The following is a 20,195-nucleotide window of genomic DNA, read 5'->3' as shown; positions in this document are numbered from 1 at the left end:
TGTTGATTAGTGCCAACAGTTTTTTACTGGAGTTTTTTATATACAGAATCATATCATGTGCAAATAGTGACAGTTTTACTTCTTCCCTCACTATGAGTTTGGAGGTATTACCTCTTCCTCACTTGGTTTGGATGTATTTGGATAACTCTTACTTGTAACTCTCTGGGCTTCCTGGATTTGGGCATCTGTTTCTTTTCCTAGGTTAGGAAAGTTTTCACTCATTATTTCTTCAAAAAGTTTTCTGCCCTTGTCTGCTTTTCTTCTTCTGGGACACTATAACGTGAATTTCGGTCTGCTTGATGTTGTCTCATAAGTCCCTTTAGCTATCTTCACTCTGTTTTTAAATTCTTTTTTCTTTTTGCTCCTTGATGGGATGAATCACTGCCCTGTTTGTGAGTTTACTGATACTTTCTTCCACTTCATCCGGTCTGCTATTTGAACTCCTCACTACTGAGTTTTTCAATATAGTTATTGTATTGTATTCTTTGGCTCTGTGCCTTCTGTTTGGTACTTTCTTGTGTTTTCTTTGTTCAAATTCTCAGTTCACGCATTCTTGTCCTGACATGGTGACCATCTTTATGACCAAATTTTGAACTCTTTCTCATGTCAGTCACTCTTCTCTGTTTTATTAAGGCCTGTTTGTGGAGTTTTATCTTTTTCTTTTAAAACATATTTTTCTGTCTTCATTTTCCTTGACTCTCTGTGTTGGTTTTTCTGCATTAGATAAAAGAACCACCTCTCCCCGTCTTTAATTGGCTTTTTCTTCTTGGATCCCCATAGTTGAGGACGTGCTAACATCTGTCAGTGTCTCAGTGGGGAAGACTTCAGTCAGCATCAGGTACAGGCTGATTGGAGGCCGGATTCTCAGGCAGCAGCTTTCAAAGCATACCAAAAGACCTCTTTCAGGGCAAGGCTGAGAGACGGGCATGTCTCCCCACTCCCTCTGTCCTGAATTGAGGGAATAGCCAGTTGAGAACTATTTGTTTGCTATGGTCCAGGATCCTTTGGTGCTTGTGAATGCCAGCCCTGCTGGTTACCAGAGCCAAGTGATAAAGGGGTGTGTCCTTTGGGCAGCCACCTCAAAGGCCAGGATGCCAGGTGGGTTCACAAGCTTCTTTTAGGAAGGCACCACTGACCTGGAGTGGGACAGAGGGTCAGTAGGCATAGGCTACCCCTTCCCCTGTCTCCAGGGAGTCTTGCAGTAAGCCCCCAAAGCTGAGCTAAATTAGAAGCCTTACTTGCAGGCAATAACCTTTAAAGTATGCAAATAACCTCTGTGAGGAAATGACTGGGAGAAGTGCATTTCTCTCGGCTCCTGTTTCTCTGAGCTTTGGAAGGATAGCCATGGTGAGTCCTTGCGAATCTGTTAAGAATTGTTTCTTTGTTGGCTATAGTCCTGTGGGTCTCATGGACACAAGCGCCATTAGGCATTCAGAGCTAGGAGTTTTGGGGGCCCACCCCCCCATGAGAGTCTTGGGGTGACAGATGTTCAATCTAAACCCTTCACTGCTCAGGGAGAAGCTGGGTGTTGTGAGTTCCCTTCTAATTTTATGCTGCTGTGCTCAGTGTGGGGTTTATGGAGATAAAGTTCCTCAGCCTTTCCTACCCATTTGGATGTATATTACGTTTGCCTAGTGCATAGGGGTTGCTCATCTACTTTCTAGATTTATATACTTTCTAGATGTCTTTCGGAGGGAATTGCTCTGTTTATAGGTGTAGATTTGGTAGGTCTGTGGGTTCAGGTGAGCTTTAGGCAACCTATGTTGCCATCTTGGACCAGAACCTCAATAACTCACACTTTTATATCTTCAGCCCTGAAAGTTCCGCTGACCTCCACTTTCATTGATCACCTCTCCTTCTGATCCGCAGAAAGAAAGATCTCAAACTTGTCCCCAAATATTATTTTTCTGAATGACACTTCTAGGAGTAATGGATCAGGTCAAAGACAACAAGTCATCTGTGATTCCTCCTTTTTTCCCTCAAATCTAATCTATCAGCTTGTCCTCTTAACTCTAGCTCCAAAATATAGCCCCAAACTTACTACTTACCATATCATGTCCAAATTACCATTACTTCTTGCCTACACTCCTGCAAAAGCTGCCTCACCTCTCTCTCTGCTTCTACTCTTGCCCTTTAACAACTTTTTCTCCAAAAAGCAGTCTTCTTAAAACTGTAAATCAAATCCTTTCATGCTCTTCTTGAAATTTCTCATAACAAAATCCAAATTTCTTATGAAGGCCTAAAAAGCCTTAGGTGGTCTGCAGCCTACCTGCTTCTCCATTTTCATCCTAACCACTCACACTGCTCCGATAACACTAACTTTCTCTGCAACAGGTCAAGGTATTACTATCTATCTCAGGACTTCTGCACTTCCTCTTCTCTTTGTTCAAATACCTTTCCCTTTAAGTAGCTTAACCAGGTAAAAAAAACAGGGTGCTGAGTTACATATGAACTTGAGATAAAAAATTATATTTTAGTATAAATGCATCTTAAATATCTCATGCATAGAAGAATGGCCTGATACATAGTAGGTGTACTGTAAGTACTCGATAAATGAGTAGTGTGTACTCCAATGAAGCACTACATATATTGATGGGTTAGAAACAGTGTAAACGTAAAATACTAACTTAAAGGCTTAATTGTCACTTCACCAGGAGAGCTCCCCAGTTCTAGTTAAGTATTAATTTGATGGAATGGAAAATTAGCACACATACAAGACCCACTGATGTATTAACGTCAAATACATCCTTATGTTCTAGAAATGTTATGGAAAGAAAAATATTCTCTCTGGCTCTGCTTCCATTGTTTTTATTTTTATATTTCTAGTGGGTTTTTTTGTGTGTGTGTGGGTTCATTTCCTCTGTGTGATGATGAGATATGTCTGTTTCAGTCTGGGAGGTGGTAGTTCAGATAACTTATTTGGAGTCCCTGGAGTCTGCATGTAGATTCACACTGAAAAATCTGTCCCTTCAGTTTCCTGATCATGTTTTCTCATGTGTTTTGCATGGGCAACCACATCTACCAAGACTTGTAATTATTATATGGAAGTAAATTATGAGATGCATTCTAAAAACATTCTAAATCACAAATGCATAGATGTGGGAGGCATTTTTTTCTATCTTAAAGAATGAGACCAAAATCCCACTAACACCACGACCAGAAAACTCACTCTGATTTTTAAAGATTATTGTAGTAGATAATAATAACAGACTGGTAGCTGGTTTCAGCTTAAAATAGTAAAGGGATACAGTGCCAACATTATATACATACGTTTTAAAATACGAGTAATGCAAAAATTTAATTTTAAAATTAAATAATTTTAAATGAGTAATTCTAAAATATGAGTAATTTTATTTAATTTCCTTCCAGGGATCTCTTTCAAAATACTCTTAGTAAAGATATCAACTAAGAATCCCTCATTCTTTTTTTCTTTCCCATTACTAATTAAAAGAAAAAGATGTCTAAACCATAGTTATAGTCATGATTTCACCCCAAGGCTTACTTTTTAAAACCAGGTATGCTAGTGAGTAAAATCCTCTTCATTTTTCTCTTAGACAAGTATTACTAAACCCTTACTCTCCTCCCTTTCTTTCCCCAACCAGAACCTGGGGTGACTATTTGCAAACAGTAAGAGTTCAAATCACTGGTAAGAACATCCACCAAATAATAGCTAACTTTTGAATTTAGATAGGTCTATACTTACGTCACCCACAGCAGCTTCAAAGAAAATGCATATTTAAAATTATTTAGGCAGGTAGATACTACACGTAACTCTTTTAATCGGAATAAGAGCCCTAACAAATAGTTTCCTACAGAGAACCTTAACACACTTACCACATTAATTCATGAGGTAGGTTTAATGTACGTATGTGTATACATACCTATACACACATTTATTCTGCATATTCATTTTTCATGTACCCAGTAACGTGCATTTATCAGTTATGGTTGCATAAGATAATGAACTTCCTCAATAGTACATGTTATTGGCTTGCTTTACTTTCTTCTTTGATAAACTTTAGCTTTGTTTTTCTTTACCACTTAAATCTTCAAAACCATTATTTTACTATCCCAGAACAAATTTAGTTTTTTCTGACACTCCCTCTGCTTCTCCACTTTCCCCTCCTCTGATGAGCTCACTGCACTTATAGTAATGGCCACATCTCCATCTAGTGGTTTCCTAACCAATGAATACCTGGACAGCAATGAAGAAGGAATACAACAAAAGTGGTCTAGTTACAACAATCATGATTCCAGACCATAAAAAAGAAACTGCAAAACTGTAAATGGAACCCTGAATGTAAACTCAGGCCCTAAAATATCTATTCAGTCGTACTGAGTATGTAATTCAGAAATTTGTCAAAGAGTAACAAATAATGATAATCTTCACCTAGATAATGTAAGTTATACTAAAGCACTTCACTAAGAATATCAATGTCTAAAAAATCTAAAAACGCTGTTTAAACCATATCTGTTTAGAAAGGAAAAGAAAAATTAGATAATGACCTTAGAAGGTACCGAATAATGCTTAATAAAATTGAAACAGATCATTAATTTTATGTTAGCATCTTCTGAAACAAATTGATGACCAACTCTAATAACTGTCCTTAGGGTATTTCTTTTAAGTAAGAAGTAAGACATTGTGAAGCATATAAAATTTTTTTTCTCCACACTGACTTAATCTTTATACAAAAGCTTATGAGAAATTACTGATTTTTAAATAAATATAGGAAACTGATATGCTCTGTTCAGGATTAGAAACTTCTGTAACACTTGAAAGCTGCTATTCTCAAAACAACATTACTACTGGCATTTTAATAACCTGGTTTCAGGACATTTATTATAGTGGATTTAGGGATATGGATTACTTTTTAAAATTTCAAGCCAAACGCAAAAACAAAGAAAAATTAGAGAAAGTGACTGACCATCCACACCACATGAAAACTTGCAGTAAAATGAAGATAGGAGCTGACATCATGGTACAGGCACGACTCGTTGTGCATATAAGTTGATCCTATTAATAACGGGCAAAGTAGCAAGTACAGGAAAAGGAAGGAAAACACAGAAGACATACAAGATGAGATTTCATGCAATTTGCTGGCAGTTAGCAGTTTATGTGAGCCTCCATCCAGAGCAGATTCACAGTGACCATTGCAAATAAGCATTACCAAAATATTCCACTGCCAAAAAAACACAAGACATTATTAGCACATTAAGCTACTGAGCAAAAGTTGTACTTTCACACACACTCCACTGTGTAATTTATAGGAACTTGAGTATTGGAAATTTTTGTCTTTGTAAAATCTGCATTATGCCATGATCAAAAAGATAGTTACCTATGGTGAAAATACTGGGGGTAATGGTTTTTATATGATCTTTCAAGTGCATCTGAGTAAATTTAATCTCAGTCTTTGGTAACAAATAATTGATGAGGGAAGTTTCCCTAATGAGTGATACTACCCTTGGGCCCACAAACAACACTCTTTGGGGAATGACTTGACGTGGCCAAAGTTCCTGAAGGTATATAGTAGACAGAACAACAGAAGTCCTCATATCTGGATTTCATTTAAGGCTCACTGTAAAATGAAAAAAAATCAAGTAGCTGCAACTTTGAATCACTTTTCCCCTCAGAGAGGAATGATCAATAATAGTCCTTACAGAGATAACTGGGATTTATTGGCTAAAACATTTTGCTTTTTTAGCCTTATTCCCATCACTGATTTTATTTCTTCTTTGCTCCACTTTATATTATCTACTTGCATGTTATGCATCTATGGAAATGCCTTATTCTTTTTTGGAACAAATGTGGCTATGTGTATTTGAGTAAATAAGTACATATTAGGTAAATCTGTTCTAAATAAACAACCACCTCTAGAAATGCACATTAATCGATAAATGACCTGACATGTTTTTAGAATAAACAGTTCCCCAGATGATAACGCTTTATGTTTGCAAGCCACTTCATGCAAAGAGACATGACAGATTGGAGAACTGAGAAATATTATTTTTAAAATTTTAGCTTTTTATAAGTGGTGAGAAATTTTTATATGGGCTTTATGCTTGAGAGTAAAGCTTCTTAAAAATTAAAATCATTTGAAAAGCATAAAGCTGCTTCTATACACAGTAAGTCCAAATAGTGTTTATGAGAGAAAGACAGCTGACCTATAGGAAAGGTAGTAGTCATCTTAAATAACATACATTAAATATGCTTTGTAAAATTATACCAACTTAACCCTGTGTTATTAACCTGGCCAGGTTTCAAACAATATAAAAAGTAATACAATTAAGAGAAATAATACAAACCTAACAGGTGGCAGAATTAGAAACCATGTAAAGTACAATTACAAACTAAGGGGACGATAGTGATTTAACAGGTTTTTAAATACACTGAATGAAGACTAAACACAGAAAATGTTATACTAAAAATAACTGTTATATCTTCAGGATTGGAATATAAATGAAGGTGGGCAACTCATATACCATTAGTAATGTTTACTGTCAGTTACTGGTCATTAGAAAGTTTTAAAATCATCAGATCTGTGATCTTGGATTATTAGTAAATTGGTCGGCATTGTGTTTGAAAGTACAATTTCTGTGGAAAGGACAGAAGAGGCAACTGTTAAGCTTATGCTAACCATGAAAAATACTGAAATAAAAAATCTATATACCAGCAAGTATGTCATGTTAATGAGAAACACTATGGTTATGGTTAAGACATTACACTGGAGTTAAAACTACAATTTGTCTCCGTAAATTATTGTGACCATTGAGTTATATATTTTAATACAGCAAATGTTTGGTCTTACTTACCAAGGCATTGTTATCAAAGCAGACATCAGGTCCTTTTCGGTATCTGGGTTGCTTCACCATATCACAAGGATCTGGACCATCAGCTAAAGAAACTTGTTAAGGAATATGAAGTTACTTTTTTTTTTTTTTTTTTTTACACAATTAAAAAAATACAATGCAACACACTTATTTCTCAAAGCAAGCCAGAGAAACCGATGCCATTATTCTGGCCCCACACAACCAGTTCAAGTACTATGGGATTTAAAGTACTGAAGTGCCACAAATTTTCTCCTGTCTAGGGCCTGTGTGAAGAGATCAACGCTTTACACAGCATGGTCGCTGGCACAGAGGAAGTACTCAGTAAATATTTGTACAATACAAGTGGATGAAATCTGCAAATGACGTAGCATATAAGACAGGGTCATACACGTAAGACCATAAGGGAGGGCCTGGTGCCTCCTATTTAGCAAGACAGAAATAGAAACTAATTCCTAGTAATAAACGTCAGTTCCAAACATAGGTGAGGACTATTTTTTTTTTCCAGAAACAGCAAAAACTAGAGGCAGTCTACCGAACCTCTGCCTGCAATGCTTCAATGGTCATTTCACTGTCTTTTAGCATATTTACTACCCGAAGTCTTTTTAGCATTACTGCCATGGCAGTTCTAGCATACAAGAGGATTTACCTTCTTTTTTTAAGGCTGAATAATATTCCATTGTAGGTACAGACCACATTCAACTCCATTTTTGATTACTGGCTGTTGACAGCTTTCATGCCACAATAATCCCTTTTCCCTTCTGTCCCACACCTGGGCGAGCTGACAGGGAAGAGTGAGTGTCCCCTCCTTTGGCACTGCCTGGAAGTTTGGGCCAACAAGCCCCAGGCAGCACTGGCAAAAGCCCAGCATGGTCCCCAACCACCGTAAAACCCCGAGCCAGGTACTTCTCCCTGCTCTCTCTAGCCATTTTCAGGGCTACTTGGGAACCTGCACTGCTCTCTCCACAAAGACTCACGGTACCAGTAGGAAGCCTTTCACATCCTCTTGGTGCAGGTGCAGCATCATCCGTCTTGACATCCAAATGAAATTTTGTGTGGAGGGTCCATTCTGCCTCTGTGAGGTGATCTCAGCACTCTGTGATATAGTTCTTTCTGGGCACGAACAACGCGATGAGGTTAAAAACGCACAGCTTTAAGATGGTTTTCCATTCCAAACCTCTCCAATGTCAAAGGATACAAGTCTGTTCTGCTTGTATGAGCAATCGCGTGTCACAGGGACAAGTCCCTTTGCTCTCAACCATTATGAATATTAAGTTGGTGTTCATAAGTTTTTCTACGTGGAAGATTCTGTAAAATAAATACTTTTAAAAATCAGAAAAAATTATGAGAAAATAGATTTCAAAGATTTTTACACATTAAAATAAAAGAAAATAGGACCTTTGAAACAAAGCATCACCTACACGAACAGTAACACTGAATGATTTTAGAAGAGAAAGATTACCATGTTTGATTAACATGGACATGCTATCTCTCAAATGAATACTAAAAAAATTCCAACAGATGCTTTAAGTGTGACCTTTGTTTCTTAAGTGATAGTCCTCAATGCAAAATGAACACCATCTAGTCGTTTCATTTTACATATTTAGGGAATTGTGGTATCTATCACTGAAAATGTGCCCAAGTTGCCTTATTTTACAGTAAAGGAAAGTAGGAGCACAAAAATGGCTCAGCGCTTCTCCAAGTCATAGCAGACTGAAGTCTGGATCAGTGCTGTTCAACCAACTTTCTGTGAAGACAGAAACGTCTTCTGCTTTAACCAGCATGGTAAACAACTGCCGCATGAGGCTACTGAGCACCTGAAATGGTGACTAGCGTGACTGAGGCACAAAACTGTAATATTAATTAATGCCACTGATGATTAAAATTGCCACCTGTGGCTGGTCACTACTGAGTTGGGACAACACGGGCATAGACAGAATTATGGGCTTTGAATTCCATGCAGTGTTTTTTTCCACATCTTAAGCTGCTTCTACCTTCCACAATAAAAATGTAGATCTGTCATTAAAGAGTAATTTAGTTTTCAAAAAATGGGATTTATTTTTTAAACCTATTGAAGTTGGGACACAGCATAAAGTTACACAACGCAAATGTAGGCATGATTTAACTTAATATCTTATAATGATCTTTACAGTTTAACTTAGTATTTTTTTTTTTTTTTGCGATATGCGGGCCTCTCACTGTTGTGGCCTCTCCCATTGCAGAGCACAGGCTCCGGACACGCAGGCTCAGCGGCCATGGCTCACGGGCCCAGCCGCTCCGCGGCATGTGGGATCTTCCCGGACCGGGGCACGAACCCGTGTCCCCTGCATCGGCAGGCGGACTCTCAACCACTGCACCACCAGGGAAGCCCCTTAGTCTTTTTTTTTTTTTTTTTTTTTTTAGTCATTTTTTAAAGTATATGTTGCTATTACTGAACATCAATCAATGAAAGCCCAAAGACTCTAAACTCTTTCTGATGTACCCATTAAACATGCCACAGTTCTGTTTCCTGAAGGTGATGTTCTGATATACTAATCTCGAAACAAGACGGTCTGATTTTTTCTGAGTACATGCCTTACTCTGCCCCTTTCCTCTTCCTCCTCCTAGGATATACAGGTTTCATAAAGTAACTCATAAAATCATACCATGTCTATTAAAAATTTGTGCTAGTTTCAGTTAACCCCCTGTGAAAAAATATATATTTTTAACTGTTATAGACTTCTTTTCCAAATCGCCTAGCAACTACCTATTCCATCCCTGTCAGCTGCTCAGATTACCTCACCCCCTCATCTTTCCTCTTCTCTCTGTTAACATTTCTTCTAGAACAAGCTGTCCTCAGCTACTGAAAACAAAGTGTCCCAACTCTGTGCCTTTCTGCTCCGTTCTCAGGGATCCTGTGACATGGATTATCCCTTTCCTTTCAAAACTTCGAAAATCTCCCACCTTGCCTTTCTTTCTCTCATTACAACAAAATTAAACCTCTCCATCTCTTCCAAAATGTTTTCAAGATGTTTTATGGGCGGTGATGACTAACATTAAGCTTGATTTTAGGAAATGATATGTTCTCCTAGTTCTTTCAGTTTCAACTCAAAGATACATTCAATTCTAAATTTAAGTGAAGACTACAAGTAAAACTTACTAGCCAAGAACATTTTTGTTAACCTGTTTAGTAAATATAATTCTAATCTTATCAGAGAAAATAATCTCTGAAACTATCTCAACATTAGAAAAATTTTAATATGGATTCTTCTAGACAAAATATAATACAATCAAATTCCTCTATGTTCTGCCTAAAAGTGGGTATAATTTTTTTGATCATGTAATTATTACTGTTGAAGGGATTACAACTTATCAGAGTTAGAATTAATTTTAAAAACCTTCAGAGAAACTGAAGAGCTCTGATTATTTTCAAAGCAGTTATTCAGATCTCTCGCACTCCAAAGACAACCTCCGTTATTTTCTGTGACGATTTTAAAAGTGAATACAATTTCTTAGTCAAACAGGACTAGTCCAGAAATGAAGAAACAAATTACCTGGAACAGTTTCCACAGTCTAATACACCGCTGAATGATTTACTATCGTTATCGAAGAAATACTGGGTTTGTTCGGTAATGCAGCTCTGCTTTGATAGAGAGGCTGTGAAGTCGTCATCTTCCATCTCAACTGTGGGGAAAATAAAGACCATCACCATGAGAGGACACTTCAGTCGGTCTCCCAGAGCTTTCATTTCTCACAGAGCAAAACAAATGTATGAGGGCAGGCACCTCAACTGGCTTGTTTACTCCGTGTGGCGTAGTGGCAGCCCTTAAAGATGCCCAATAACTATCAATAGAATAAATGAATTTGAATACATTTGAGTTTGAATACAGCTGCAAAACAGAGGCCAGTGTGACCTAGGAATGTTTCTAAGGCAGTAGGAAAGTTCTGACAAAGAGATTTCAACCTACAAAAGTGTTAAATGGACGATCTCTCTCTCTCTCACACACACGCACTTTCTGAGTTTTGAACTCGGAGCATCCAAAAAGAAAATGTTAATTATTATGACAGTATCTGAGCATTTACATACCTGCCTCAAGAAGTCGTGGAAAGGTCAAACTCAAGAGAAACTGCTGTAGAATAGACCTGAATTTTAAATATGAAAAAGTATTGATATTTTCCTTCATAAATTAACAAAAACCAGAGTATTTTTGGCATGTACACAAACACGTTTCTTTTTCATCTTTTTGGAAAAAGTTGAGAGTTTGCGAATAGAAAGTTGAGCATTTTTATATAAGTATTTCTTAAATTATGCAAGACATTGTCAATTCCATTCTGTAAAAGAAGTCATGAAGTCATCAGATGTGTTCAGGACCCAGTGAGGGACACATATGTGTCAAGACACCTAATACAAAATCAGAGCCAGGAGAAGTGGTAACTCTAAGAGGGAGAATGTCATCATTCTGGTGCGCAGTTTTCACACTCAAGATTTTCTCCTTATTTTAGTTATTAAAGCTCTGTGGTAGGAAAAAAAAACCCTAAACAAAAATGACTTTGTACCATGGGTTTACGAACTATTTACTCTACAATATAGAACATATTTGTAAATACATCATGTGGCATTCATGAAATACAATATACATATTATATATAGGGCATATGGCATGCCCTATATATCAGTTTTACAGTAAATGACAATTGAGCCAAATATGAGTAAAAACTCATCTGGAACTGAGTTTAGTTAAAACAAAAGTTGGGGGGGAGGTTGAGGAGGGGGAAGGTTCTGGCCAGAAAATAGCATAAAGACAATCAAGTATTTCACGATGACTATGAGCTTCAGAAAACCTATGTAAATTCATATACAAATGTCATTGTCAGAACAGAAAGCACCCTTTTCCACAATTTTTTTTAGAATAAATTGGATTTTTAATCTAACATCTTTGCTATTTTAATAAAATGGCATAATCATTTAATTTTCGCTGGGAAAGCCACAACATCAAGTGAACGTTATAGATTAATATACGTGGAATAAAACTTATACAATACAGTAGGGTAATGATACAAAAGAGAGAGAGAGAGAGAGGGAGGGAGGGAGGGAGGGAGAGAATGGACCCAGACACAACAGGAGGATTAGTTACTTGACTGATCAGACCCAAACAATGACAAATTTGATCTTCCAGACTTTCCACAGTGCCTCAATAAGCAGTTTAAATGTCTTCTTTTCACAGATGGCAGGATATAGGTAAGAGGGGAAGGAGGGAGGAAGGGTAGAACCAGTGAAAAGAATTAGATCCATTTCAGGAACATGATGCTTCTAAAATGATGCCAGCCTTTGTAAGAAAAATGAAGAGGTAGAAAGATAAGTCATCATGTCATGAATTTGATGGATGAAGACATTTAACTTGCACAATGAAGGCAATAAATAGTAACTTTTTGTAGATCAATATGCCTAAAATGTAAGGATTGAGTATAATATAAACAAAAAATACAAACGAAAAGAGTTTCAACAGATCCATAGGTAAAAGAAGCCCCTGGAAAGGCTGAAGTGTGCCTGAGCAAAATACTGTTTTCATATAAAAAGCTGAATAACTGTAACGGTTTTACAGTGATCAGTAAGAAAAAATACTTATGAATATTGCCAATATGTGCTGTAGGAAATGAAAAAACTAGTTCCCATACTAATTATCTACATGTCCATCTTTCCATCACATTCTTTACTATTTCACAACACTTTTCTCTCAATATCAATAAAACTACAATTTTGACTTACCAGGCAGCAGCAGTGGCCCACCAGCCAATGTGTAATATGTCTGCTATTGATGGCTATAAAATAGAATAAAGAAGTATTACATTAGTCTACACTGAGAGTCCCTCTGAGAGAATGGAAGGGTGAGTTGCATATTACTGACCACGTATGCTGAGCGATGCCCTGCTCCTTGTTTTGGTGCAGCTCCAGGCTCACACACTGACTGATAATCATAAGATTTATTATAAGCATAAACTGATATATTAACCAGGTGTCTCATCAAACTTGGATCAATCTCTCCAAAAAATCTTCCAATCTGGTACAGAAAAAAATAATAAAGTGTCAAATGTAAGCCAAATATTAACACCTGAACCAGTACAAACAAAAGAAATGATACAAAGAAACAGAACTAAAACTATTGAGGAGCTTGAAAACAAAAGCAAGTAATAAACCAGTATATGATACTCTGAAAAAACTCCAGTGAGATTAGGTATTCTCATTTCTGAATGGCTCCCTGTGCTATTTGGAAGGAATGGACAGTTTACTAAGCCTTAAGTCACAATCCAATAAGAGAAGTGGTGAAACTAGAAAAAGAAACTTGTAGGGACTGTGCTGGAGTGAGTCCCATCTATAGGGACAACCTCTAGCTCACCAATTCCAACCCATAAATATTGTAATTTAGGAAGACTGTCCAGTATTGAGAGATCTTTTTTGTTTGTTTTTTAAAGAGAAGCCAGATATACAGATTCAGAAATGAAATTAGTTGGCAATTAATTCTACTTTGTTTAAAATCCTGTGTAAACCAAAGAGCCTAACTGTTGCCAATTTCCAAATTTCAGGTTAGAATTTTCATCTGTTTCAAACCAGCTATGTATTAGGACTGACATTATCAACTGATTAATATATGAAAATTTTCTAAATTCCTGAGATCAAAAATAAAAAGTTCATATGATGTTAAAATCCTTAGCTCTATATTTTAATGGTAACCGTACCAGAAAGTAAACTCAGCTAACAAATATAAGGAAAACTAGTTTTAGGATGCATTTCTTGATGGTTTATATTTACATTAAGAACTTCAATTATCAATTTTTATAGTGGTATGAAGGGGTTTTGTAATGTTGATCAGGGAAACACACTTTGGAAACCCTACTCCTTGCCACTTTAGGTACATACCTGGTTAGTGTAATCATCATGATTTGCCATCAAAAGAAACCCACCGTCATCTAGAATCACACAATCCATTACCTAGCAAAACAAAAATAACAGTTAATACACTTTTTTAGGAAGGTTAGGTTACATAATCATTACTCCATTATATAGATGATTATAACAAAATAGGAGAAAAACTTAGATAACTATATCTTCTCTTGAACATATATGCTCAGGAGATTCTGATGAAATAAATTAAGGGCATGTATATAGATTGCTGTCAAACCATCAAGGCTTGAAATTCCACCACGATCCGTCCAGTTAAAATAGTCAACTCAGGGACTTCCCTGGTGGTGCAGTGGTTAAGAACCGCCCGCCAATGCAGGGGAAAACGGGTTTGAGCCCTGGTCCGGGAAGATCCGACATGCCGCGGAGCAACTAAGCCACAAGTACTGAGCCCACACGCCGCAACTACTGAAGCCTGTGCACGTAGAGCCTGTGTTCCGCAACAAGAGAAGCCACTGCACCACAATGAAGAGTAGCCCCTGCTTGCTGCAACTAAAGAAAGCCCGCGTGCAGCAACGAAGACCCAACATAGACCAAACAAAAAAAAAAGTCAACTCAGTCTGAACGAAAACATAAGAACAAATTAGAAATAATCTTTTCACCACCCCACTGTCATCTAAATGAACCAGGAAATTAGATAAACGAAAACATTGAATAATGTACAATTATTATTTTAAACACATACTTAAGATTTTGACAAGAAGGACATTAAGAAAAATCCATTTGGGGCAATATTCATCACAGGCTTAAAAATAAAAAGCAGCAGCATGAGGTTGTTTATAACTATTTTATACTAAAAATATTTGATTGGATAATTTGAGATGTAAAAGCAGGAAACAAGACCAAAAAAATGCCTCTGACAGAGGAAAAATAATCATATATCCTAAAGTATTCCCATCCAGTTTAAATTATGTTTAAATGCATGAATCAATTTAATAATTTTTATTGTATAAAATCACAAAAACATTGTTTTCAGATTTGGGGACGTAATGCACTCTATTTTTCTAGTATGAAAGGAGCTTGCTAAAACCTTTGCTCTAAAAACAGCTGATACATAGTCTATGTAAAATGGATGTTACAAAAATAATTAAAATTACTGGCTTATGATTTCACAAGACTAGGAGTGAATAAAATGACACGAAACCCCTGCTTCCTTTGGAAATATATAGACATACCTAAGAGGACTGAAAGAAAATAGTGGAATTTGTCATTTTATTCATTATATGAATAATTTATCTAGTACCATTCTTACAGCATCTTCGGCTTGGAACAAAGCAAGTTGACATTTGCTTTTTCAATTTCTCAAACAGAAATGGAAGTAATAGAAGACAATGTAAAATCCAATCCAGGCAAGTAAAACTATGTAATACCAAGGTTTAGTTAAAAAACCTTTCTCACCACTATAAACACAGTGTGAAAAATTCAGATAAAGTGCAAAAGATGAGGGAAGATTGCACTGATAATCAATAAATATGCTTCAGTTTAGAAACTCTGGTCAGAAACGAATTTGTATTTATATGTACAAAAGAATCTAACACAATTGAGACTGAAGCGAATACAGTCTATATTGATATGGCTTTTTAATGAATATCTTAAAATGCTTCTAATGTTTAAGGTTAGGAATTAAAAGCATATAATTCAAATTCTTATCTATGAATTAGTTCACAATTCCATACAATATTTTTTTAGCATTTGACTAAACCTTCCTGCATCTTTCTTTATCATTAGAGTCTTAGGAAGAGTAACACAAAAAATTGTACTTAAAAATTCCATTTTAAAGAGTTCTCTTACATCACTGTTTCTTTTACAGTCACAAACTGGACCAGCACACTGAAAGACAGAAATACAGTTATCACCTCATATTGTCTTTCTAGTTGGATTTTAATTATATCATTTTAATTATTACCATATTGTAATTAGAACTTTTATAATAATTAGTATAAAAGATTAAACGATAGTCTAGTCAATAGCTTTATCTTTACAAATTAGAAAAGATCAGCCAATAAATATTTAAACTAGCATTTTAAATTATAATACTGAAATATTTTCCTATTATTTATTAGTTGACTAAACAAAAAATTCTTTGAAAAAATGGTAATTCATAATTCTGCTTCAATGTAGTTGCATCGAAAATTTATTTTGTCACTGTATAAGACGTTGCTTTCTAAGATCAGTAAATGTAGCATAAGAATTTTTTAAAAAGTTATCTTACCGGATCCCTGATTGATGTTTTGGTGAAATTCTCTATCCAGGAGTTTACATCAATTTTAATTCCAACAACTGAAACAATCATGTAAAGAAAAATTGACACATGCATTTAAAAAATGTAGCTATAATTCTCATTTATCTTTCCTCTCACATTTAAAAATTCCTGAGCAGGCAAATGTAAGTTTCTTAAGATTAAAAAAAAAAAAAAAATCTGTTTAATTGCAGATATACATTGAAAAGCTGATTCAAATTCATTTAAAAGGTGGCAAATTTAATTAGCTTACAATATAATTTCTAGGGTATGATAATTTAAATAATTTATATTCAATTTAATGCTATTTTATAATGTTTATTACAGACATATATTTCTTGGGGTTTTCATTAAAAAGTAATGCTAATAGCTCTTAAACTGTTATAAACTTCGTTTATACACACATTTATTTACTATAACCTGGTATATTAACTAATAAAGGAGGCTTAAAAAAAGGAGTGTCAGGAATAGCTTTATAAATATGAGGTCATTCAAGGTGGTGGGTTTTAAGAGGCTTCCCTAACCTGACCAGTGCATGCAGGAGGTGCTTAAGAAATGTTTGCTGAGAATATACAATGGAGAAAAGACAGCCTCTTCAATAAGTAGTGCTGGGAAAACTGGACAGCTACATGTAAAAGAATGAAATTAGAACACTCCCTAACAAACACCATACACAAAAATAAACTCAAAATGGATTAAAGACCTAAATGTAAGGCCAGACACTATCAAACTCTTAGAGGAAAACATAGGCAGAACACTCCATGACATAAATCACAGCAAGATCCTTTTTGACCCACCTCCTAGAGAAAGGGAAATAAAAACAAAAATAAACAAATGGGACCCAATGAAACTTAAAAGCTTTTGCACAGCAAAGGAAACCATAAACAAGATGAAAAGACAACCCTCAGAATGGGAGAAAATATTTGCAAACGAAGCAACTGACAAAGGATTAATCTCCAAAATATACAAGCAGCACATGCAGCTCAATATCAAAAAAACAAACAAACAATCCCAAAATGGGCAGAAGACCTAAATAGACATTTCTCCAAAGAAGATATACAGATTGCCAACAGACACATGAAAGGGTGCTCAACATCACTAATCATTAGAGAAATGCAAATCAAAACTACATGAGGTATCATCTCACACTAGTCAGAATGGCCATCATCAAAAAATCTAGAAACAATAAATGCTGGAGAGGGTGTGGAGAAAAGGGAACCCTCTTGCACTGTTGGTGGGAATGTAAATTGATACAGCCACTATGGAGAACAGTATGGAGGTTCCTTAAAAAACTAAAAATAGAACTACCACACGACCCAGCAATCCCACTACTGGGCATATACCCTGAGAAAACCATAATTCAAAATGAGTCATGTACCACAATGTTCACTGCAGCTCTATTTACAATAGCCAGGACATGGAAGCAACCTAAGTGTCCATAGACAGATGAATGGATAAAGATGTGGCACATATATACAATGGAATATTACTCAGCCATAAAAAGGAACGAAATTGAGTTATTTGGAGTGAGGTGGATGGACCTAGAGACTGTCATACAGAGTGAAGTAAGTCAGAAAGAGAAAAACAAATACCATATGCTAACACATATATATGGAATCTTAAAAAAAAAAGGTTCTGAAGAACCTAGGGGCAGGACAGGAATAAAGATGCAGATGTAGAGATTGGACTTGAGGATATGGGGAGGGGAAAGGGTAAGCCGGGACGAAGTGAGAGAGTGGCATGGACGTATATATACTACCAAATGTAAAATAGCTAGTGGGAAGCCGCCGCATAGCACAGGGAGATCAGCTTGGTGCTTTGTGACCACCTAGAGGGGTGGGAAAAGGAGGGTGGGAGGGAGATGCAAAAGGGAGGAGATATGGGGATATATGTACATGTATAGCTGATTCACTTTGTTATACAGCAGAAACTAACACATCATTGTAAAGCATTATACTCCGATAAAGATGTTAAAAAAAATTTAAAAAAGAAAAAAAAGGAAATGCTCGCTGAAGTGTGGATAAATGAGTGGATGAGTAGGTAGGTGAATAGGTGGCACGTGAATGAGTGATTGACAGAATAAGATTGAATGAGTAAATGAGCAATTGAGAGAATGAAGGAAGGAGTGAATGAGTTGCTGAGTGAATGATGGAGTGAATGTATGCAGTTCAACCACTGGGGGGAGTTTATCACAGGAGTTTACCTTCTCAATCTGGCCTATTTTTTCTAAAATTCAAACAATACTGAATTATACTTTTTTTTTAAACTTTTACTGCATCTGTTCATTCCAGCCCACTTCTAATTCCCACTGATGCTTAGTTTTATGAACTTTTTCATTTGCTTGATTTCTTTCACCAAAAGACTCATTATTCTATATATTTTATTGTAAGGTTTTTTTTAATAGATCCCTACCTAATTCTTTTTAACAGCTACATAGTATAGATATGCCACAATTTATCTTTTCCCCCAATGATGGAAACTTAACTTTTCATGTTTAAATTATTACAAATATTCACATCCTTGCCCATATCTACTTTTGTATATTTGAAATACTTTATAGGATAGACTTCTGAGTGGAATTGCTGGATCAATCCAGCAATTAGAATTTTGATATACAACACGAAACTGACTCCCTAAATTTATGTCAAGAGTGTATAAACATACACACTTCTTTGAAAACTCAACTCTTATTTTATCCCCAATCTCATACGTAACTAATTGTGTTTCATTTTATTTTTCAAATTTGACTTTATTTTCGTTGAAGCTTTCTGATAGCCTTCCTGAAAAGCAGTGCCAGTGGATAATATAAACAGTAGGTCACATTTAGTTTCGGTCATGTGTATGTGTACAATATATGTGCTTACCTGCAGGTTTTAGAAGTTTTCCCTGGATGTATATTTCTACAGCTTTGCTTACCATAATGCCCGATTCATAAGCACCAGGTCCGCTTTCTAAAAAAAAAAAAAAAAAAAAAAAAAAGGAAAAATAGACCTATCTAGATAAAGCAAATAATATTACATTTCTTTTAATAGGTACAGGTGGATACTGTTTTACTTAAATGTTCTAGCATAAATATGTTATCAAGAAGTGGTCTCCTCTTCCCTTTTCTTCCATTTTATAGCAGGCTAATTAGAGTGTCCAGGAATTGGTTTGCATGAATTGACTTTGGAATGAGAATTACTCAGCTTGGCTGCATCCCTCTCACAATAAAGGATGCACACCAAATCCCTGCTTTGACACTTACTACAATATTGGGGAGGCTGCTGAAGTAAAGCAGAAAGATTGATCTTAGATTCACAAAACTGCTGTAAAACTGTAAAAGATACATATTCCTGGAAAAACTGAAATTCTCTGAACTTCAGTTTCCCCGTTTGCGAAAATGGTGATGGTAGAACCAACCCCCAGAAAGGATGAAGGATTAAATTAGAAAGTTTTAGGGAGAGAACCCAATAAAGTATTTTAAAATATAGGCTATTATTAATTTTTATAAATGTTATGCAACTAATACCGATTAAAGAGCAAACTGATTAATTACATTTTTAAAATTCATTAAACATTCTTACATATATTTGCAGTTTGTGAAATGAGGGATGATCTATATGTGTTTCAATGTATTATGCATGCCTATAGATATGCTGTCTTTACATTACTGGGTGGCTGATTTCTTGTAGATGCATTTTACTTCCTCAACTAAATGGATGCTTCTGTCCTTCCAATGTCGTGCACATGGTATATGCTTAATGATGACTATTCTGAGCAAATACCATAAAATATGTTGTTTGTGTGGGGGGAAGCAGGTAGTAGCAATAATTTATTTTTAAAAAAGGAATTGAGATGGCTGAATTCTAAAGCAATACTTACTGTTAAAGTACGGAGCAGTGAAAACATAGTTATCGTTATCAAGACTTCTTTTATAAAAGCTGTCCTCATATGTTTCTGGGTTTTCTTGCCAATTTTCTCCAGCCCTAAGGAGGAAATGGGTCATCATTCTTATTCTTTAATCTACTCGATAACTTACTTTTCCCTTTGTGGACACCACTGAACTTTACAGATATGTCTGTATCTCAGGTATGTCTAAGGAAGATAGTGGTAATTGATGGTGTAAATGACATTCACTACTAAGCAACAGATCTGCTTAGAATTAAACTAAGGAGCAGAAAAAGCTGACGTCTAGTTTTACTCTGCCATTTACTA

The 20,195-nt window shown here is 35.8% G+C and overlaps 1 protein-coding gene across 6 annotated transcripts in view; it reads right to left on the bottom strand.

Moving 5' to 3' along the window:
- The window catches only part of CACNA2D1 (calcium voltage-gated channel auxiliary subunit alpha2delta 1), a 512,068-nt gene that overhangs the window by 12,163 nt on the left and 479,710 nt on the right, over nucleotides 1-20,195 (bottom strand). For all 6 annotated transcript variants that reach the window (XM_082661685.1, XM_082661687.1, XM_082661688.1 and 3 more), the window contains 11 exons: nucleotides 19,863-19,966; nucleotides 18,866-18,952; nucleotides 15,975-16,042; nucleotides 15,554-15,592; nucleotides 13,721-13,792; nucleotides 12,711-12,863; nucleotides 12,572-12,624; nucleotides 10,892-10,947; nucleotides 10,359-10,488; nucleotides 8,024-8,133; nucleotides 6,811-6,893 (listed from right to left, as the gene is read on the bottom strand). In XM_082661685.1, the coding sequence (XP_082517811.1) occupies nucleotides 6,811-6,893; nucleotides 8,024-8,133; nucleotides 10,359-10,488; nucleotides 10,892-10,947; nucleotides 12,572-12,624; nucleotides 12,711-12,863; nucleotides 13,721-13,792; nucleotides 15,554-15,592; nucleotides 15,975-16,042; nucleotides 18,866-18,952; nucleotides 19,863-19,966 (955 nt within the window). The remainder of the gene's footprint in view (nucleotides 1-6,810; nucleotides 6,894-8,023; nucleotides 8,134-10,358; nucleotides 10,489-10,891; nucleotides 10,948-12,571; nucleotides 12,625-12,710; nucleotides 12,864-13,720; nucleotides 13,793-15,553; nucleotides 15,593-15,974; nucleotides 16,043-18,865; nucleotides 18,953-19,862; nucleotides 19,967-20,195) is intronic.

Source organism: Grampus griseus, assembly GCF_964374135.1.
Source record: "Grampus griseus genome assembly, chromosome: 9".
NCBI classification, from domain to species: domain Eukaryota; kingdom Metazoa; phylum Chordata; class Mammalia; order Artiodactyla; family Delphinidae; genus Grampus; species Grampus griseus.
This window is presented reverse-complemented; position numbering and strand designations above follow the sequence as displayed.